This window comes from Boleophthalmus pectinirostris, unplaced genomic scaffold (genome assembly GCF_026225935.1).
Source record: "Boleophthalmus pectinirostris isolate CB_2022bp ecotype Guang Dong unplaced genomic scaffold, ASM2622593v1 HiC_scaffold_2, whole genome shotgun sequence".
Lineage (NCBI taxonomy): Eukaryota > Metazoa > Chordata > Actinopteri > Gobiiformes > Gobiidae > Boleophthalmus > Boleophthalmus pectinirostris.
In genome coordinates this window covers 21875529-21899440 of record NW_026571152.1, presented here as the reverse complement: position 1 = coordinate 21899440, position 23912 = coordinate 21875529, and the positions used below count along the sequence as shown (strand labels likewise).

General features: G+C 37.0%; 1 protein-coding gene across 5 annotated transcripts in view; it reads right to left on the bottom strand.

Moving 5' to 3' along the window:
• Positions 1–23912, bottom strand: part of plekha5 (pleckstrin homology domain containing, family A member 5) — a 105172-nt gene that overhangs the window by 24927 nt on the left and 56333 nt on the right. For all 5 annotated transcript variants that reach the window (XM_055155668.1, XM_055155670.1, XM_055155669.1 and 2 more), the window contains 5 exons: positions 20591–20674; positions 8094–8226; positions 7911–8015; positions 4913–4985; positions 1427–1527 (listed from right to left, as the gene is read on the bottom strand). In XM_055155668.1, the coding sequence (XP_055011643.1) occupies positions 1427–1527; positions 4913–4985; positions 7911–8015; positions 8094–8226; positions 20591–20674 (496 nt within the window). The remainder of the gene's footprint in view (positions 1–1426; positions 1528–4912; positions 4986–7910; positions 8016–8093; positions 8227–20590; positions 20675–23912) is intronic.

The following is a 23912-nucleotide window of genomic DNA, read 5'->3' as shown; positions in this document are numbered from 1 at the left end:
TCAATTTTGTCACTTAAGTAAAAGTGCAAACATCAGAGCAAAGAAAAAGTCAAGTAAAAGTAAAAGTATCACATGGAAGTAGTAGTAGTAGTAGTAGTAGTAGTAGAAGTATTGAAGAACCCGTTTAAAAATGTACTTGAAGAGTAAAAAGTAAAACCATTATGCACAGAGTTTGACATCTAATAAAGCTTTAAATGTAATGATTTTGACTTTGCTTAACAGAAACAAATGAATCTAGCTAGTTTTATTTGTATATTTTGTCTGCTCAAAGTAAAAATGTGTTAAAACTAAACCCCCTCCTCTTTTCAGCAGGTCTCACACAATAAAAAATACTTTTACTTTTCAGTCCAGTTAAAAAATGTAGTAGATACTGCTCTCAAACGTAATGAAGTAAAAGTAAAAGTATCCACTTTAAAATGTACTTATGTAAAGTACATATACCTAAAATATATACTTAAGTACAGTACTTTACTACTTTTACTTTTTGTGGTTAACAGTAGGTCTATATCTAAAAATACTTGTCATACTTACCATACAGTGCACTGTTGTATGAAAGACATATTGTTCCATAGCAGCTCTGTTCTCTCGCAGCGAACAACCCATCACATTGTTGGGACACAAAGGGGAAAGAGAAAAACAGAGCTTTTTTTTAGTATCTTGAAATCCTGTTTACAAGTACTGCTAAAAGTACTGAGAATATTTCTGACCCAGCATAGAAACATCAACAAAACACACAGAATTTGACCATGTCTGGGTTAAAAAAACATCATAATGGTCACTCCAGTGTTCTTTCCTCTTGCACTCAGAATGGCCTCTATCTAAGTTGTATAATAGGGCAATGTGGTTGGAGGGACCTTGAGCAAACTCCTAGACGTCTGTTTTGAATGGGAAAAGTCAGAGTTTTGTTGAATAGTGGTAAAATAGAGAATCACAACTGAACTTTCTGGTTGCTTTTAACTTCCACATAAGACTTTTCTATAACAATTGCAATACTGCAGGAATGAAACATCTATATTTGTTAGTAACAGTAAGTCCTAAAGTCCTAAATGTTAACAATTTGAACACTCCTTAGAGCCAAGAAATAGTGTTTGGGAGAGATCACAAGAATATTCAAACACCCGGCATGTTTCTGATGAGGGAACATTACAAAATGGTATAAAGCTCCAAAAAGTCAAATTTGCATAATACACCCTCTTTAATGAACTAGAAACATTTTGAAAAAGTAATAAATGTGGCCCAAAAATATTGCTAAGTCAATTTAGTCAGTATTGTGATAGCCCTAAAATAAATGCTGTCTATGTCATTATGGAAACTCCTTTTTAATACCCTTGGCTTTTGAAGTCTCTCCTGATGGATGCGAGGTTCAAATACACATCTTAAATCTTGACAGGACTATGTAGTTTGACAGATGGGAGCGCGCACAGACCTTAAAAGCGTACTTCCTGTTGATGTGGTCGTCCACGGACAGCATTGAAATATGAAAGCTCGGAAGGAGGATGCTGCCCAGGATGCCCTCTTCTTTTTCATCTGTGGAGACAAATAAAAAAGAAGTTAGGTCAGGGGAGCAGAGTATTCAAACTGTCAAAAATAGATTAGAAACACATGTAATAATAAAAATGACTAGTATAATAGTGATATATAACTGGTAATTTTCTTCTAAAAGTAAGTTCTAAGTTTAGGATGAAATAACTGTTTCTGAAGTAAAAAAAAAAAAAATAAATAAATACAAATTTAAATCTTTGTCATTACAATATATTGTGATGTGTGAGCTACTGTGTCCAAATAATTTCCTTGTGGATCAATAAAGTTTGAAGATTAGTAGAAAGTTAAGATGCAACGATAAACAATGAGGTTAGGGTTATAGTTTTGTGTGATTGTGTGAACAGTGAGTCCCGTAGCCAATCACTTGATAAGATGAACATTGATTCAGTGTCCAGTGCAGATAAGCTATTCTAATCCTCATTAAGTTAGCAGACTGGCCTCTGTTCTGACAATGCGCCCCTCTCCACAGGGGGGATTAAATCAGTCCAGAGTTTTAAGCAGAGAATTGCTGAACCTCCCAATTCAATCTGTGTGCTCAGAGGGAATGCATGAAAACAAAATCGGATTCAGCTGACTGTGGATGTCCCATTTGTGGATAGACATTTCCAGTGCATTTTTTACTTATCTGCTGAGAATTGCAGTAATAGGAGATGTAACAAGGATAACAAAATACAAAGATGACAGTGAGATAAACTTAACGAGATTGTACACATTCTTTTCATCGAATAAAGTAAGACTTGTTTGCTCCAGTACAGATATATTGTAAAAGCAATTCGTGGGGTCAACATGAGACTGCAGTCTGCTGTCTGCATCCATAGTTTAGTGTGAGCACCAGGAAATAGTCTGCTGTTGGTGCACTGTTAGCATGCTAGTTGTTATTAGCATTACAATGTTGGCAAAACTTTACTCTGACACTTATAAACTCACCGCAGTGAATAATTAGTATGCTAAGAAAGTGCGGAATAACTTTGGGCCACAAAAATGAACTAGTTCAGACTATAAAAATTCAATACAGCGCCTTTAACCAAGACATTATGACAAGCAATATGAGTAGTAGCTTTCTATCCCCACATGCCTTGAATTTACCACTGTCTCTTAGAAGACTTCACATAACAAATAACAGATCAATCCTTTGTCTTGTTGTAAGGAAAGGCAATACGGCATAAAATCTTGACAATTGTCTTAACAGCTTAAAGTCGCAACTTTGATTCTATGACATCTCATACACATTTGGCAGCTTTAAAGTTCAAAATCAAACTAAATCAAAGCTTTTCTTAAGATTAGATTACACTTCTCTGTGATTAGTTAAATCCTCCTGTCACTCACTCAGAGCAAGACAGATGCTGAACAATGAGAGGAGTGGGTGGTGAAATGAAGATATTAAACAGAGAGGCTGTGAATCACAGTCTAATGATCTTTCAGAGTTTCTCCTCCTAATCATCATCAAATCAGAATAAGATTTTATGTCAACTGTACTTTGTTATTTTGAAGAAACAATGAATATTGTATGACCCATTTGACAATTTGAAAACTAGTGCACTGTATACTTCTGCCTGCCATCTGAGTGCACTTTATAAAAGTGCGTGTTTAATGGATAGAAAGGTCAGTTCAGGACCCTGCCCAATCTCTGCTGATGAAGACGATTTCTCCACATGTCCGTCCACATAAAGCCTTTGAGTCTGCTGCTGTCTGTGGCGTTCAGAGGCAGTGGGCGGAAAGATGGACATGACTGGCACTGACACCAGAAATAACTCAGACAATATGTCATCCAGATCGACAGGAAGCAACACTGTGCGCCCATAAAACATGAGAGAGGCAGGGGAATATACAGCATGGGTCTGCATCAATAATCTGCTGGTTTTGTGCGGTAGAGAGTGCAAATACTCAAATATACAGCTACTATGACCACACCTAATGCTACTATTACTACTACTATTACTATAACTATTAGAAGTGAGGGAAGTAAATCACCCAGTAATATGTATACCAATACTACACCGCTAACACCTGAGAAAAACAAAGGAATATACAGCATGGGTCTACATCAGTAGTCTGTCTGCTGTTTTTGTATGGTAGAGTGAAGAAATCGAAATATTCTGCAACTACCACAACAACTACTACTATAACTGCTACTATTACTACAGCTATTACAAATACTACTACAGGTGGGAGAAATAAACCACCCAATAATATTTATACTAATACTACACTAAACATGAGAGGAAGTGAGGAATATATCATGGGTCTGAATCAATAGCCTGTCTGCTGTTTTTGTATGGTAGAGTGCAAGTACTCAAATATACGGCTACTACCACAACTACTACTACTACTATTACTACTACAAGTGGGACTGCTGCTACTGCAATTGGCAATATTATTCATATTCATATTAGAAGTAAAAACACCTAATAATACTAATACTACACCCACTGCACTCTGTAACACTACTCCAGCTGCATTTCAATGTTTCATACAACATTTCTTGAATACTGCCACTGCCAATTAAATTAAGTGCAACTACAAGGCCACTACTACAACTATTGTTGCATAAAATTGTATCATGAGCTCTTTTGGGATTTTTCCACTTAACAATAAATGGCGAAGTATACAATAGAATTTACAGTACAAATGATGAAACGATATTGCAATGGAACAGCTCAGAGCATCTGTTGTACTTAGGCCTATCACAATAACAAAATTTGGAGGACGATATAATTTGCTACAGAGATATACTGCAATATATAACAATACTGAAACTATTTTAAGTCACTAACATAATAACAATATTTTAAGACAATTCCAGTAAAACCTTTTTAAATAGACCGTATCATTCAAAAGGCCTGAGCTGGAACAAATAAACAGCAGAATGAACCAATAATTAGGCATAGAAGCAACTTATTCAACCCTCTACAGCTCAAATCTTATTGTATTACAACAAACATACCCCAGATTTTCTCCACTTTTACAAAGAAAATGTACCCACAATAAATGCCCCAAAATATATTGTACCAACTTTCATAGATTGAATTGAAGTCGATATAGTAATTATCAGGCCTAATTGTAAAAGTATAGAGTAACTTTCCACCTCTGCTGTACAATATTAAACAGTGCTGAACTGTCAGATGTCCTCTAGATACAGCTGTGCCAATATTTGATCCCCACATCACTGCTGCATGAGAGATGCTGAAGCGATCGGTCAATAGTCCAGTCAACAAGAGCTTATAAAAATGCATGTTAAACAATATGCCGCTGTGAGGAAGGACAAGGCCACAGCTAAATATAAACTTTATACGGACAATGTTGTGTGCAGAGCTACAAAGTTAGTTCCTTATTCACATTAAACATTGTATTATAACACAAATGTACTTACCTCTGTAGTAGAAGAGACAGAGATCGGACAGAACGAACCACCTCTTCTTCCACAGCTTCATCCCTGTACTGTCCTGCAATTACATAAAAGAAAACAGAGTTAGACTTAGATGCCTGCATTATACAATATCATTTGCTGAGGAGACTAAGTGCCCTCAACAGTCTAAAATTTGGTCAACTAAGACACTAGCAACTTGTTAATCAACTAAATGACTAAAATATTACAGCACTGCACCCTGGATTATACAATGGAAGCACAAAATCACACTTTGTTGTCTACTGTATTATTCTAAACATTAAAAAGTAACAATATTGGGAAAAAGGACTGCTTAAAGATGATATATAGGCAATAAGCAAAATGTATGCTCCATAAATAAGATGACTTTATGGGACAAATATAAAACAGGTTAGACCCAAACCTGTAAATACAAAAAACTATATGAAATACGAATAATTGTTTATAAGCAACAGGTTGATTTGCAATAATTCCATTATTACAACAATTAGATGCAACACAATAACAGTTTTCTTCAAAAAACTTTTCTAAATGCTGTTTTGAAAAAATGTAGCTCAGATGTTCTACGTAAAAGCTTGGATCAAAGGCTTTTTACATGGGGGCTTAAAGAGGATGCCGAGCGGTGAGCAGGGTATTAACTCCCCCAGTCTGCTTTATTGGAAAACTTGAGCTGCAGTTTTAATGGAGGATTTGAGAGAGCCCAAAAAGCAGGGGAGGAACCTGAGGAGGTGTATCAGCGAGAGGGCACCACCTTGAATGTGTGTATTGTCGCACTATGTAACTTTTCCAGTCTCAACTGTTTGTGTCCATGGAAATGTTATTGCTTTGCCTCAAAAGTTCCACAGAAGAGCATTAATCAAATCTATCTTATATACTATACGTGTATTCATTACACAAAAATACCTTGAAAACTATGCGTTCTTACTGTGAACAGGGTCACGTCTCGACAGATCTGACCTGTAACTTGGCCTAGTTGCATCCCATGCTTGTCTTCAGGAGGATAGATAAATTTAATGTAGATAAACAAAAAGTACACATACACCAAAAGTGTATATATCTTGTTTTTAACAATTAAATAAGTTAGGCAGATAGTGTTGCTTTAAATGTGACAAGACAAATGAGAGTAATTAAATATGAATTAATATGTAAAATCAAAGCTCTACAAGTACAACATATTTGCATTCTTTCACATATTAAATTCCCTATAACTGCATAGTAATTGATTGCAAATGATCCCTAACCATTTTCCTCTATAAATAATTGTACAATGTCATATGGCTTTATTTGGGCGGGTAAAATAATGAGCCTTCCTTTCACCATGACATCAATCACTCTTGTCCCCCTGGTAGCTCTCAGCTGCAGGCTCACAGCTCCTCAGCCAAAAAGACTTCAATAGTTTCCAGGTTTTTCAATGAGGCCCGGAAAAATAAAAGTGCAAATCCAGCTTTTCTTCGTCGTAGCAGATTTGTGAGTCCTCCGCTTGATCTACGTCACCCCTGATTGAGTTCCCCACTGAAAAAGCAGCTGGCAGCCCCACCAAAGGAAGCCATCGTCCACAAAGCCGTGCTGGAGGGGCTAAAATCAGAACTAAATGAGCCTGTGTCACTCTTAGGAAGTAGGAGAGAGAGGCTAGTTTGGCCAAGTGCACCCTCATGCACCCCCTTTTCACTCTCCTTAGAGCAAGATAGGGAATAAAGCTATAGAGGAGAGGTGATTTAAACTGTTATTGGGCTGCATGGACAACTGAACGGAGACAAGAGACAAAAGAGGACATAGCAACTTGCAAGAAATGGGTCTTTTTTGTTTTGGGGGAGAAAAAGGAATTAAACCTGGTCTAAGCATATTGTACAGCCAAACTAGTAAACCAAAAGGCGTATTTTATGTGAGACTTTTACATTTATAAAATATTCTATCCACATTCACAAAACTTTTCAGGTCTTTATCCTAAGTTTTGCCCCTGGAGTGTCATTACTGAACTGGCTCATGTCCAACTTAAAGATTCAGATGCTATGGCTTTTAACACAATTGCAATAACTATCACATAACTCATTTACATGATGATTAAATGTATATTTCTATACAGTACTACTGTCACAATAATAAAGTTTCTCAATTTCAATACTAAGGACTAGTATTCAATCAAGTCTCACAATAATATCATGGGTTGTCACAATATATATTGAATTATAAGTTCCTTTGCTTAAATGCATGGTTTTACAGTAGCAACAGCTTATAAACATAGGGAACTACATATATCCCATGATTCATTTCAGTGAAAATAACATGAAGAGATATGTTTTTTTACTTGAATTCTTGGGATTTTGACAGAAATAGTTCACACCAAAATCTTGTCAAGGTATTTTAAAAGCAGAAATGTGTCCCATCTACAATTATATCAGCCTCTCCAAAATGTTGCAATAAATATCATACCGTGAGATGCATATCGTGATAATATTGTACCGAGAGATTTGGATATCATTATATCCCTAGTATTCAATACCAATTCTGAAACCATGACGATAATAATAAAAAAAACAACAACTTTTATTTAGGCAACATAATGTGATTTTCAAGATTAAATAATAGTACTTTTAATGTTTCCTTTTATTTGTGTAATCCCTCAGTCCTCCAGGTAGGTTCCATAGTGATTCATGGGAGTATACTAGTTCTTTGGTCTTTTTTAATATCAGTACTTGTTCAAATGGGTATCTAGTTTGGATACTAGTTGTAGTAGTGATTAGTATCTGATTTTCGATGCTTTTGACAACCCAAGGATACCAAGATACTAATTACTAGATACTCGGGTACAGGTATCAGAAATACTAGGCTTATATGACCACAATATTTTTATCATGATTGTGGTATCAGTTTTGAGTATCGCCTTTTTTAGTATCAAAACTGACTTGAAATTTTGGCATTGTGACAACACGATTTTCTGCTACTGTCTGCTCTACTAAAAGTGTTTCTAAAGGTCATCGCTCACCTGCTTATAAAGCCAGTTTTTCTTGATGACTGGAGCACCTGGATTTCTCCGGATAGAGTTGGATCTCTTCCCAAAGTTATGGATTTTCTTGGAAGGTCTTGAGGGCTAGAAAGGAGACAGTATTCTTCGTTATTATTATTTGTTTACATCAAAAAAACATTTACACAATCTCCTTGTACTTACCCTTTCTTTTTGTCCCTCTGCCACCTTGCCGGCCGGGCTGTTGGCATGGTCCGAGCCTGTGTAGTTGGAGGCCTCGCTCATGGTGCTTACTGGACGTGGTTTTCTTTCATTCGCTGGTGCTTTGGCCGCAGTCCTAAAGATAAGAAAAAGACACAAAATGGCTGAACAAAAAGCAGCTTGGATCACTCACTGTTATAGACTCGCAATTCAACATCTGACAATCTCAATAAAAGTGGTTAAAAGGGAGTGATCTATCCTTGTATTGTCTGTTCCCTTATTTCATCTCTGAAGTTCAAACTTACTGTTATAATGAGGTTTCAGCATGGGCCTATGAATCAAGCCAATTACTCTGAACTTGTCACACCAGATCTGTTTTTCAATACTCCAGCAGCCCTAAATGGTCCGTTAAGTCGTCCTGACATATTGCAACGTGACAGGAGATCAGCAAATGGGTCAGGGTAATTTCAAAGATGAGGAGCAGTTAGAAAAGTTCGGACAAAAAGACAAATGTTGGGTCGGCTAATGTATCTTGGACTTGGAGGAAGTTGCAAGACTATGAAAATGTCCTATATATTCTTTGGGGCAGGAACAATGGAGTCTGTAGGGAAAAGGAGTAGGGAAAACTGCAGTAAGCTGTAATCTATGAAATATCCAGGGATACAGGACAGTGAACAAGGACAGACCCCAAGATCCTATACCGCAAGCCATGGCTCAACCACCTCATTTTTCAAAAAAGTCATACATTTTCAAACTAAAACATAGGATAGTAAGTAGTAGAAAATAGGATCTCAGCCTAAAACTTTTCTACAGGACTGTTATAAAAGGGTATTGCTAAAAATACAGTATGTCATTTTTAGAATAGGTCTGTTTTACTCCATACTGTGAAATATTATAGCCAAGGGAACAGTATTACAGTATGCAAGCCTGTTCAGAGTAAGGACAGATGTTTTTTTTTAAGTTTCAGTGGAATAAAAACAAAAAATAACACTTTTATTTTACTCTGTTTTAGCAAAAAAGTTGCATACTATGGCTTTATCTAAACTTGAAGGGAATTTGACCATTATCTGGACAAGTCTGTTAACTCCTGTGTCGCTTTATTAAGGATACAGCATCATGGCATGGTTAAAATCACAAAATTGCCAGTATAGCAAAACTTAGGCCTTTTACAAGAACACTTTTCATTATTCAGTGCTCAGCTATCCTCACTTTAGGTTCATCTGCCCTTCTAGTGTAATATTACAGCCCATCTGGTCGGCCCAAACAGGACAGAAGCGTTCAGAGAAGACAAACTCAAAGCATAGTTGGTATAAAACTGTTGAGACTGCATGCTGCTAGACTCAGGCAGGAGAATTATAACAAACAGAAAATGCCATCTTGGCTCAGGCCACAGTCCACAACACACTGGACAAACATTCCCATGCAGCGACGCGAGAGACAAAACACTTCCTACAAAAGATAACACAGAAATGGCAATGACACACTTGGTTTCGCTGGTCTAATGCTATCACTAACACAGTGGAAATGAGGACAACTGACATAAATGCTACTGTTACTTTAAGGACAAGCACAGGAGCAGAGTGGTGAGCTCTATGGTAAAGATGCACAAAAAATCATGAGAGTATTATAGAAATATAATCAGAGAAGGCCATATTTATACTGCACGAAAAGAAATATCACAGGTACACAACAGTATTAAAAATTTTTTTGTTGTCATACTGAGTGGAAATGAAAACATGCTGTGAATTACAATTTATACAACAAAATGTAACATCTATTTAGCCCCAATTTTGCCTTGTTTAATCCTGGTTTAGTCTTGTTTTAAGTTTGATTTTACAGTTATTGAACATTGTACATCTTTTCTCCTATCGTGCAGCCAATTGCATGTCACCACCCAAATACATCCATATATTCCAGAGTATTCCAGATGCTATAATTTTAACTTTTATGAGAGGTATGGAGGTAGGGTGGTTAGCATTCATGCAGAAGCTTGTCCCTCACAACACAGACAATGTAATTTGATGACTAAAAAAATCCCCTTGTAAATAAATGCGCCATAGAGTGACTGGCAACAGATGTTTCTAAGGAACTAAGCATCCTTTGTCTAGTCGTGTGATACTTTAAACTGTACTTTGTGCTGCAACTTGAAAAATCTAACTCCATTCCTTCCTGTTACAACTAGGGATGCACCAGCTTCCAAATATCAGTTCAGACGGTATCCTGGTTGAACATATTGATGGAATAAAACTATTTACTGATCATAGTTAGCACAGAAAATATCATAATGTCTGAATTTTCATTTATAGGAACTGAAAAAGTTGGATCGGTACAACCCAAATTACAACATTGCTGACCGCTGCAATATCTGTTTGTGTATTTTCACGTATAAGCAGCTTGACGAGGTAGATAAGTGAATATCGAGATTCTGATCAGGTAATGGGGTCCACAGCAGTACCAGTGACAAGCCAAATCCTATGTGAAGTGTAATCAATGTGGGTTTGTCGTCACTATACTTGACCTGGGCATGGCAAAGGGGGCTGGGGGACAAAGGAGGGGGTTTTAATGCTCTATTTGGCTAAAAGACTATTTCCCACATCGGTCTGTGAGCTAGGGCTCTCAGTGGGATTTGTGATAATTAGTGTGAATCTGATAATCGATAGGCTGAGTGAAGAGGACTGGGAGTAAGCACATTGTTTAGCCCTGCGGTGTGTTATAGAAAGTGCACATGGGCCAATAAAGTCACATACAAACTAACTAAACTAACACTTATATACAGAATGCTCAAAACCATGATAAGTGTCTTTAATACTATGTATTTATGTTAAATCATTGGGGTGGTGACAGTGACTAAAATTAATATCTCAACATTATCCTAATAACAATAATCAGATGATATAAAATGGACTCAAATGCTTTTAAATGTTGTGGTTGAGGTTTGAGTGACATGCAAAAAGTAAAAGGACCTTAAAACTATTATTTGATTGCTTTATACTGTTTTATTAAGGACAATACACTGGATATTCTCATTTGACAATATAAGAATTATGTTGAAACAAAACAAGAATCAGCTATTTTCACAATCTATAAAATGTAAACCATGCTCTTAACAAATTAATGCTTAAAATAAATGTGTGTATGTCTATGTAGCCTCTAAGTTCCTGACGTGTTCAGGATATCTATATATAATGTCAGACACTTTCACTTTCACGTCACAATGCAAGATGGCATTTACAATCACAGTGGACTTTCACATAGGCTTGGGGAAATGCTTCCAGGAACAGAAAACCAGAATAGCTTCAGCTGTTCAATAGGAGCCATAGGTCTATTTTGTGTATGTCTATGTGTAAAAATATATGGAGGCCTTAGAACACATGTGCCTTCAACATGTGAAATATCTGTGCTAACAATAAGGACTCTATTTTAAAGAACTGACTCTGCTTTAGGCCCAGCACCTGCCAACCAAACACTTTCACCACAACTTAGAATAGAAGAGGAAACCTTACGTAAACTATAGTGGTTCTCAGACTGTGGTGTCCGTTTTACTGTTGGGGAGTCTATGCAGGGTTGATTAATTATGAAGTGACGAAAATGGGCATCCTCAGACCAACCTTCCTCAGGCCCTGTTTTGGTGTTTTTTGAGCCTTGTTTTCATTCCCGAACCAGTCCACAATACAAAATGTTCTTAATAAAAAGAGCAAAATATTTGTAGCAGCCTTTTTTCAACATTAGAGAATACAGTTTCAGGCTTTGTTGTGCTTTCGGGGTATATGCAATGCCAAAAACACCATATCAGGATTTTTTTAAACTGAGATCATAACATCAGTTTATCACAATTCATGCAGGTAATATCTTTTTATATGCCATTTAGGAGTAAGCCATCTGCTGCTTCTGAGAGTTTACACTTCACTGTTTAAAGTGGACCTATTATGAAATATTACAGCTTTTAACCATGTTATAGTTGTTTCCCCTATTTACTCACTCAAAGTTGTATTTGGAGTAATTTGTGCATGTTTGAGCAATCTTTAATCGCTTCTTTTGTATACGCCACTGATATACGGCCACTGCTACGTATTTACTTTCCTAATTTTTGATACATGTAGGATAGGTTTAGTAGCCATTTTGTCAAAATTACCAAAAATTTGCTGTTTGCTACCGTGATCTGCAGCTATCCATCAGTGAGAAATGAGACACAACTCCCATTGGGCAACCTCGGTTTTCTAATGCAAAAGTCGGCATTAATTAGTATATGTCAAAATGAAAAAACATTCAATCACGGGTGTCATAGATTATAACTATACAGCAGACACAAACACAATAGGCCTCTTTAAATCCACCAGTCACTCACTCAGAGCATTACACAGGCTGGGTAATTTGAGGAGTGGGTGGGTAAAAGTGTCTGTATTGTGGCTACATTGACTAAAAATCACAATATGAGAATTGCATATTTTCATATCACCATGCCCTATAAACAGAGCTATGGAAGGTACAAAGCTGGGAGTGGTTTAACCCACAGAGTTGTACCATCTTCAATAGGCATGTCAGTGCATCCTGACTTGTTTCTCCTGAAGACTATTGTAGTGTAGGCGGATAGTCAAAATGACTGGAGGCACAATATACACTGCTCTATCATGAATTCAAAATAAAAAAATACAATTGTACACAGTAAATAAAAGAGTTGTGTACACATTTTGGTAAAAATAATCAAAAAACATACATTTAAGCATCACAAAACTCTGTTAATCGGAGGTGAGATTTTTTATCCCTTTACAATAACAAAAGACAAAGTACAGTGACAGTGAGTACATTGACATGCACCTGAGTGGAAGAGAAAGAATATAACAAAAACAAAAAAAGACACAAGTTCACAAATCTTAGTTACATTCACAGAATACAACTGAATCCAAACTCACACATCTGAAATGCATCACAGGAGGCTACAGGGCAAACCACAAGTCAAAACACGGACTGTGGAACAATGACTGTGATAACAGACAGTCTGACAACACACTGTACATTCACATTACCTGTTTTGGCCTGAAGGTAACGCTTTCCCACAATTTACTCTGAGAAACAGAGGAAAAACAAAACTGTTGTTGAAGAATTTAGAAATATTTCAGTTGAAGTATTGGCAACATTATGTTAAAAAAAGAAAAACTCTGCCATCAAATTCTGCCAGTGTATAAACTTCTAAAACTCTAGAGGCAGACATGTTGAAATATTTAGTATAGTCTGCTGCAAAAAAGTGTGAGTGAACTAGAGGATGACTATGAGGGCTATAAAAGGGTTAATTTTACATATCACTGTGCAATACTTGCCAAGGCACATTTCTTATGTTTTATAGGCACCTAAGTGTACCCAAAGGCTTGCCCTCTTTCTTATAATCATCTCAATTTCTTGCGGCCATTAAAATGAATAGCTCTCTGGCATTTTTGTTTTGTGAAGGTAGCTCACCGGTGGAAAAAGGTTGGAGACCCCACTCTAGACCAATGCCTGTGGCTGTAAGTCATCAGAGAAACACAAAATGAAAGTGTTTTTCGTTGGTGTGCTACAGGCAAACCATATTATCCCCAAAAAGTATTCTTAAAGTACAATATTGTAAAAAATAAAGACTTAGGTAGTTAGTTTGTCTATAATAAGACATAGAACTTATTTATTCAATCATATGCAGCTCAAACTTCTCTCTACCAAAATTAACCTAAATTTTCCCACATGTACAAAGAAAAAGTCCCCACGATAAATACTGACCCTCACAAATTATTGTTCCATCAATCATGTATTGAACAATAAGTCGGTATAGTAATTATGATGACAGGCCTTCGAAATAGTGATCTTGTTCATTATTGACCTTTACCAAAACGTCACCAACAACACAAATCTATATTAACACACTGGTTAACAGCATTTTTGACACCTCTTAAAAGTAACGCCGGGTACAGAATGTCACTTCATATACACATGTGTACTAGTCCATGCCACAAACATGTTCGCAGCGTGCGTTAGCTGTTCAATTCTTCCTGTCAGCTTCCACATGACCGTGCTGCAGCTGAAAATAGGTTCAGACACATGGAGGGAGCTGAGCCTGGCAGAGACTGAAGCCACATGTCAGAGCTGAGGCCCAGGCATGACTCGAGCAATGCCTCACATACCACCATGTATCAGCAGCAGGGTGGGACAGGCCCAAGAGCAATCGAACCTGCAGTTAAAGGTCCTATATTACACAAAATTGAGCTTTTAGCCATGTTAGAATGTTGTTACCTCATCAAAAACATGCTTAGAATAGTGTTTTGTTTCATTCACACATGATGAGAGTGATCCTGATTTATTAGTCTGTCGACATCTCCAAAGCTCAAAACGTAGCTGAAACAGTCAAGTTAACAGCTACCTTTTAGCTTTTGTTTATTAGAGATTGGCAATTGCAGGGCTGAAATCATCCAAAAGATTCTAGTGAAGGTGTATGGAGTTTATAAACACAGGGGAGCACTTCCTGTATTACCACATGACATCACAAGGTGGAGAGAAGAGACTGTGTGTTAAACATGTGTGAATGAAACAAAATATAACTGTAGGTTTTTGATGAGGAAAGAAAATTTTTACATAAATCAGAAAATAACGTAACATAGGACCTTTAATACTGGAAAGAAAATTTTGCAATATATTGCTGAAGTAAATAAAGATGATAAACAATAATACTGAAACAAATTTTTGTTAATGACACAATAACCCAAGAGCAGATTTAAACCACAAAAACAATTCTAAATGTACAATGTTGTTAAAAATCATGAGCTGCAATAAATAAACAACAGAATGAAAAACTTTAGTACTTAGTCTGCATTTGTAATGAGTCATAGATGTTATTGATTCAACCTGTTACGGGTCAAATAGCATAGCCAAAAAATACAAATTTCACAATAGTCCAAAGAAAATTAACACACAATAAATACTGACCGATACTGAAATATATAGAGGCATGACTTTGGACAGAACAAACTGAATTGTGACCTTTTTGATCAGTATTATTATATATGTTTAAAAGGTAGAATATAGAGTAGGAGTATTCACATTTGAGAAAGGACTGAGGTCGCAACTCAACTCAAATGCAATTTTGATCTGATTGTGATCATTTGTGCAGTGAAAGAAGATTAGTAAGAAGATTATAAGTCTGGGTCAAGGCTGATTGTAACTAGTTTCCATCAATAGTATTATAAAGGGAACTTTGTTGAAAATTGGATTAGACCTGGTTAAGTCCTAGTTGATACCTGAATATGATTTAGTTTATCAGTCTTGAAGAATAATTGTTTTCTAAGATGGTTTTGAGACGGTGCCAACAGTTAGAGAACCACTGGTACACTTGAACAGACAGACCAATGGAGCCTAAAATGGGGATTTTTTAGTTCGTGGTTCACGGCCTGCCCTCTAGTCTTTAATGAAAACCACTTTCCACCACTGACAAATCCACAAATACACACTGTTTACACATGAGTCTTAGTCATGGTCCATACAGGGCTCTGCAATTAATCTAAATGTAAAGGTCCTATATAACATAAACCTGACTCTTGTGAGCTTTAAACCATGTAGGGATGCTGTTACCTCCTCAGAAGCATATCTGGAACTGGAATTGTGTTTTGTTTCATTCACATATGTTTGAGTAACCCTTTAGTATTAGTTTGTCCATATCTCCAAAGCTTCACCTTGTTCCATCTTGTAATATCAGTTTTCATGTTAGCAGCTACCTTTTACCTTTTGTTCAGTAAAAATGAGTAATTCCACTGCTGAAGTTATCCAAATGATTTCAGTGAGGGTGTACAGAGTTTAAACAACACAATTTAACACAATGGAGCCCTTCCTCTGTTACCTCATGTCATCACAACATGGAACAAAGTGCTTTCTCCCTAAATATGCATAGTTTGTGATGATGAAACAAAACACAACTCCAGGTATGTTTCTGATGAGGAAATTACAATATAACATAGCTCAGAAAATGGAGTAATATGGGCCCTCTAACTGAGATTCAGTCATGTCAAGTAATTGTTTTATTCTTTGTGTTAAATGGAAATAATTAAAAGTCGGTTCATAAAATTAATACTGAAAATTACTGGCTTTTCGCAACTTCTCATCCAAATGTTCACGCCCAATGATACATCCCACCCATTCACAGGGCAGACTCACTGCGACAGGCCAGTAAAATGACTTTATGAATAAAAAATGTACTACTTTTATATATTCAAATAAAACCTTTTACCACACAAATGGTCTGCAATTTGACATCAGCCATAATACTTTTGCTTAGGCTCATGAAAATAAATAACTGACTACAAGATCTACACAAATCACTTGTTGTGTGTTTCCAACTTTTTGTTTGGAAGTCTGTCATCTGCTTGTTTCTATGGATATGTCATTGCTCTGCCGGGAATGTTCCACAGTATGATTCTACCTTACATTTATTAATTACAAGTGGTTTTATTGGTCAAATATTGCTAGAAAAACAGGCATTCTGGTTTAGTCTCCATGTAGATAGAAAGGTTTAGTTCTATACTGTAAAACATTCCTGATGAAACAATAACATCTCCATGGAGAAAAGCATATGATGGACTCTCCACCAGAAAAGTTACACAATGTACCCTTAAAACTAGTCTAAACCTGCTGCTATTATGCCAAGGAAAGCCACCCAAAAGAAACCCAAGATGAATCATTCAGCACGAAAGCCTATGTAATCTCTTTTACTTTTCCTCAAAAATGTCATCTTATTTAGCAACTTTTACCTCAATTACCTCCAGAAAGACTGCATCCATTTGCAGTGGCCTTATGAGAGATATTTTTTGCGAGTCATTTTTGTGCCTGCGTCTGTGTGAATCCGGCAGAGATGTGAGAGTAACACAGGGAGGGGAGGAATGTGTCAGGAGAGTGCAGTGTAGCGCCTCATGCACAACCCGAGCTGAACCGATCTGCTGTTCTGTGCAAAAGTACGCGCTGACTGCAGCTAACAGCCTCTCTGCTACACATTAAGCACTGGATTACCATCTAAAGTGTTTATTGGGAAACTTTATAGTGCTGTTTATTGGACTGTCGCCACGGAATTAGCATCTGAGGCTGAAATTCACACAAGATTTCAATTAGCACTCGTTGGTAAAGAGGATAAGTGACAGCAGTGTACATAGTGTGAGCTGTGTTGACAGAAGGGCTGCAGAATATATTGCGTTATTATTGTCATTGTGAAATTGGCGGGTGATTAAATAAAATGTGTATTATTCTTTGTCACAGTCAGTTAAAATTTCATTGTCAAAAAGATTCAGCTTATTCGACTACACTGTGACTGAAAGTGGGTGTTGGTTTTGCCATTGTCACACAATATTTTGTAACTGGCTAAACCAGAGCAATAGGGTTTCAACAGAGGGTATTTTTGGAAAGTCAAGCCAAGTCAAGTTTGTTTAAAAAGCACATTTAAAAACAACCACAGTTGCCCAAAGTGCTGTACAAAGGTAATATAAAGTGCAAGCTAATACATTTAAAACACAATAAAACAATACAATACAAATGTCCCGCTCAGATTGTTTTAAAAGCCAGTACATACAAATGAGTTTTCAACAAAGATTTTAAAAATATTTAAAGATTGGGCTGTTCTAATGCCCAGAGGAAGGCTGTTCCAGAGTCTGGGACCAGCTAGAGCTACTGATTGCATTAAAGTCACAGTTAGGCCAATGTCTTTAAAAAGAACCTAAGAAGTTAAAGTCACAGTTAGGTTGTGTGTATTGCATTAAAAAACATGTGTCCTTACTCTAAGCAGGCTTGCACCTTCACAAACCTAACTATTATTTGGCCTGGAGAGGGTGCTCCTCCTGCCTGCTTCCATGTACATGTTGTTCCTTTGCCTATAATATTCCACAGTATGGGAAAGAATTTATTTATCTCTAGGGAGAATTTTACAAAGTGTAGTCTGACTTTTCCCATGGAATCACGCATTTGACGGACCACTGCCAGAAAGTTCCATACTGTGGCTTTAAATATCAGGCAATGTGATTTACAATGATGGATGTAGTATAAATACATAAAGGAGCAGTTGTGTACTTTCTTTCAGTATATTGACTTTAAAATGTTACATCCACCTGTCACTCATTCAGAGCCTGAGGGAGGATAAGACGAGTGGGTGGGGAGAGGTGTCTGTTTTGAGCTGAGAGCTGCATTAAACAGAAAATCACTGAATCACAATGATATCATCAAACCACAAATCATCACGGATCAGATCACAATATTGCCCAGCCTTTAAAGTCATTCATAGTTGATTTGGTCCTTGAGTAAGCACAGTAATCCTAATATGGACTAGGTTTGGTCATGTGCTAGTCCTAGTTTAGCCAAGGTCTAATCCAAAATTTGAAGTGGTGTATGTGAAGGGTGAATGTATTCTAACTAAACAAAGACTTGCACTTTAGCCTACAGATAAATAAGAATTTTATAGGTGCACATAGGTGTTCTACCGTTTGGCACTAAACTTAATTCTTGCATTTATTCAATTTCAGTTTTTTTTTTGTTTTGTTTTTTTTCCCCCTGTGTTATCATCTCTCCACAGATCTTACCCATAACTACTTGATGGTGTTACCATGGAGACAGATTTTCAATGCTATACATTGGAATATTCAAGGCACACTTGTTTAGTCAATTGATGGTGAGAAGTTAGTGAGTAAGTGAGTAAACTGAAGATTTGGTGTTTATTTATAAAAAGATTAAACTCATGAGTCACAAGTTTAATCTGTCTTCATATTGTTTCTTTTCTGTATAAATTGTTGTTTTTGAATGATCTTCTGCACAGTCATATGAGTGCAGTTGGAGGCAGATGCTTTGAGATACATCATAGACTTATTAGTTGACTAATCAATCAACAGGACATGTCTTTAGTTGACCAAGAAATTCTTCAGTCCTAACCCTAATGGCCCAAGTCCTTCAGCCCAAATGGAGACAAGTAGAAGACAAAAACTTCTCCAGAAACACAGAACACATTTAAAGGGCCTATATTACACTATTTCCTGATCTATGTTAAAATTGTTGTTTCCTCATCAGAAACATACGGAGCTGCGTCTTGTTTCATTCACACATGTTCGACAAACACAGACCCTGCATATTTACGCTGAGTTCTTCTATCAAACAGAAAACACTCAGTTCCACTTTGTGATGTGATGTGGTAATATAGATAGTGCTCCACTGTGTTTTTAAACACCATAACCTTCACTAAAATCATTTGGATGATTTCAGCCATGAATTGCCCACCTCTACTGAATAAAAGGTCTTAACTTCAAAACTACCAGTTCATGACATCACAAGGTGGAACAGAGCATTCTGAGCTTCGGAGGTGTACAGCCTAATAAACGATTAAACAAAACAGAACTTTTTGAGGAGACAACAACATTATAACATGGCTTAAAGGTCACAACAGTCCATTTTTACGTAATGTAGGACCTTTAAGTTAGACTGATACCACAATATTCTCCACAGTACAAGTTATTCCATATAGAGCAGCCCTGGCTGACAGAAATGTAGTGACACCCTGTTTATTGCACATAAGTCCATCTGACGTGTGCTTGGGCTCCTCGGGGTCATGTGGGAGACCATGTGACAGCCACAACACACCGATCACATGGTCCAGAAGGAGTTGTAGGGGACGGACTCTTGACATATACTCTCTATGTGTTTATGACAAATGAACAGGCTCTGAACTCCGCAGAAGGTCACAAAACAGAAACATCCATGAATCATCGCATTCCCACGAGCTGTAGCACACCGGAGACAATGACAGGCTTAGTGCAGGCACGGCTGTGCGTATTGTCGACTCTGGTATGTGCACGACTTGTCAATCCTATTTCAAAATACTGACATTTCGAAACATCGGCGGGTATTCGGACTTACTGTACATTGTAATAGGCAATAAATTTAAAAACACTTTAAAAGGTCCATATCGTGCTATTTTCTGATCTGCGTTATAATGTTGTTTCCTCATTGTAAACGTACCTGGAATTGTGTTTTGCTTCATTCACACATGTTTAACACACAAACCTTGCATATATATGCTGAGTTTTTCTCTCAAACAGAAAACACTGCGTTACATCTTGTGAAAAGAAGTGCTCTACTGTGTTTTTAAACTCACTAGAGTCATTTGGATAGTTTCTGAGCTGGAATTGCCCATTTCTACTGAACTAAAGGTCAATAGTAGCTGTGAACTTGAAAACTACCGCTTCATGACATCCCATGGTAGGACAGAGCATTTTGAGCTTCGGAAATGTAGATAGACTAATAATAAAGGGTTACTCAAACAAAACACAACTCCAGGTATGCTTTTGATGAGGTAACAACATTCAAACATGGCTAAAAGCTCATAGAGTTGATTTTGCATAATACAGCATCTTTAATACATGCAACTTGTACAGAGATGGACATGAACTTATGTAACAGCTCCTACACAACAACAAACCAGACAGCAAGAAATGTCAACCAGTGGCATTCTAACAGAGACTTACTGTTCGCTGACGACAAAGATGCAGTTGTCTTGAGAGGGGACACCGGAGACAGGATGCTTGCAGGTCACCTTCCGTTCATTGTGACTGAACACAAGAAAGAGAAAAGAAGTTAGTATTGAGTTGTTAATAGTGTGAGAACAGGTTATTGAATGTAAATCATAAAGGTGGACTATGCAACTTTTCTAGTGGAAAGTCTGGCACGTTTGTCTCCATGGAGATTTTACTGCTTTACATGGAAAGTTCTGCAGTATGGCATTAAACATATCTATTCCCATGGAGACAACCAGGCAACAAACCAGGCCAAGTAACAGGTTAGATCTGTGGAAAGGCAACCCCACTCTGTGTGTTTTTTCTTTAAATACTAACACCTATAATTGAATACATACAAGATAGATAAGGTTAAAGCTGTTTAGTGGAGGATTCCAGGCAAAGCAATACCGTACCCATGGAGACAAGCAGTAGTCAGACCCCCAACAAAAAATGTCACATACAACACAGACATTTACATTGATAGTCTAGCGTAATAATAGATTTGCCTCAGATGTTTTGTGGAGTGGGTAAAACTGTTTTTAGTGGCAGGCTAACTATGGCTATTGACATGCCTAGCCTAACACCAGTGACCTGCAAATACAAGGACTGAATGGAATATTTAAAAAAGCTTCTCCACACATCTCCACAGGAAATGAGGCCCTATGTCCAAAATTCTGAACTGTCCCTTTAAGTAGAATACAACTCATGCAATCTTTTTAGTTTTTGTTTACATTTTACACAACACCACCTTTGCCGAAATTGGTTTGTATAACTTTATTAGGCTTGGAAATCAAAATCCCAACTCGCAAACGCAAAACCCTAATAATATTACATACCATCCTACATACAGAATAAGGAGTTACAAAATATGCCACCCAAGCTCTACAGTCCAATTTGAGAGGCCCACAGCTACCTCCAGCCTTTGTAATTAGCCCAGTCTCAAAAACAGGAGCAAGCGAGGGCTTCCTTTTATAATAGCACAGAGCATACACTGACCACAATGTTTATAATCTGAACAGCCCAGAGGGTCAATAAACTCCAGGCAGAAATGATTAACAGTAATAGCTGTGGTTAATTGCCAATTATAATTTTGTTTGTTCAGTATCATCTGATAATGGCAAGGCAGGCAGTTCAACGGCATCCATCACTTTTATACATCCCCATACAAATCAATAGGCTTCATATCACGTGCAGATTAAGTGCTGTCAGGGCTGCTCTGTGGGAGAAGAGTGAATACTGCCACTGTATATGAGGGGAAGAGCGGCTGACACGAGAAGAAAATCTGAACCCAATCTGAACTCAAATTTGATATATATATTTTTTTTTAAATTACAGCCTAGTTTAACCATAAATAAAACAACTGAGGTCTGTTTATCAAATTAGACAGGAGAGAATGCATGATGAGGGAGGAAGGGGAGAAACCAGGAGTTGACAGAAGAAAATACTCAATTAAAAAGTTGCAATAGCAATTTTTAAACAATGAGATGATGATTTTGGCTCTGTGGAAAGAGCATGTGCACCTGTTGCTTGTTTAGAGAAAGAAAACCTGTTTATACAATACATAAGATCATATTTTAAACGTGTCCAGAAGAATTGACTAAAAGAATCAGATTTCAGAAAACGTATACTCTGTACAGAACTAAACTACAGGGTTAGCAGTTTTTGTGCAGAGTAAGATTTATTTTTTTGTGGAGGAAATGATGGTACTTCAATAATTGCAGTCTTTGCGATTTTGCTAATTACATTCATTCAAATGATTAGTCTTGCAGCCCTAATACACTCTTCAAATAATTTATATTTAGACTTTAAACTTTATTGATCCACATGGGGAATTATTTGGACACAGTAGCTCACACAAAAATAGCAAAAGACTGGTGTCAAATAAAGTATAATTATATAAAAATAGCCTTCTCATCTTTCTTGAAAGATGAAAACATGCCTATGACTTGTAATATTTGTCCAGATTCTTTCCCCTGCAGCAGATTCAAGAAGAGAATATAAGTCAATGTAGTCTCTGTAGTGTTAACAACATCCTTGGGCTACTAGAACTGCTTTTATTCACTCACTGGATGTCCACTCAACTGCAAAACTTCCCCTCCCTCCAGCTGCACTACAAACGCACAGGAGTGGACCAAAAATAACAGCGTTTTACTGAAAAGAGCAAATACCAGGACTGAAATGGTGGGGTTGGTTTCATGCTTACCACAGCACTGGTCTATAATTACTGGAGCCACTGTTGGCAGAGCAGTGCTTGGTGCGGTCTTCGTGCAGCAGACCAATGGCACCGGGTTTTTCTTTAGAATAGTCCTGCAACACTGCAAACTGCAAACAGCGATAAACCAGACTGAGTTTTTATGCGAAATTTAAATCCTGAGTAAATAAAAAGTCTTAACGGATTAAGTGTGGACATGAAAGGCGTGAACAGATGTGGAAGATGTCTTGTGAAAAAAATAATAATATAAAAAATCTATTGCAACTTCGATTAAGAAATAAGTATTCACCAACCCCATACTAGACCTGTCACAAGAACAAATTTTGAAGTACAAAATATCGTTGAAGTAAATATGGACAATAAAGAATATTGAAACTAATTTATGCAACAGACACAATAATCCAAGACAAAACACAAACTACTCTAAAAGCACAAAAACTACTAAACTAAATCTACAATACTGTTAAAAATGTGGGGAGCAATAAATAAACAGTAGCTTACTTCTCGTATAGCCAAAAAATATCCAAGAATTTTCCAAAAGTCCAAAGAAAATGTATACATGATAAAATATTAAACCCCAAAATAAATTGTTCCAGGTATCACTGAACACGTCATAGTACTTATTATTTAACAGTAATTACAGGCCTACCCCATACTTAGAAATACATTGAGTGTTGCGGTATTAAGTACAATAATCAAGTACTTGTTGCAACTAATACATCGTTTATTATGTCATCTGGTAGAACCACTCCAGTACCTATTATTACCACACCCTAAATTAACCACAAGTCAAAAGGTCATACAGGCTTACTTGTTTAAAACTAAAAGCCCTTGATTTCCACCTGTGAGCAAACTGAAAAAACTAAATACTCAGCAAGTGCTTCAGTAAAGCCTTAAATACACAAAGTACAGTCAACTGGATCTCCTTAATCCAATAGGAACTCAATGTCTAACTCCATTATATCATCAGTCAAATTAATGAGTAGCATCAGGGAGTAAAGCATAGTACACTACAGGCAATAAAACATGGCAAAGTGCCAGAGTAAACATGTCCAAGCTCAGGCAAACCACAAGCTATTC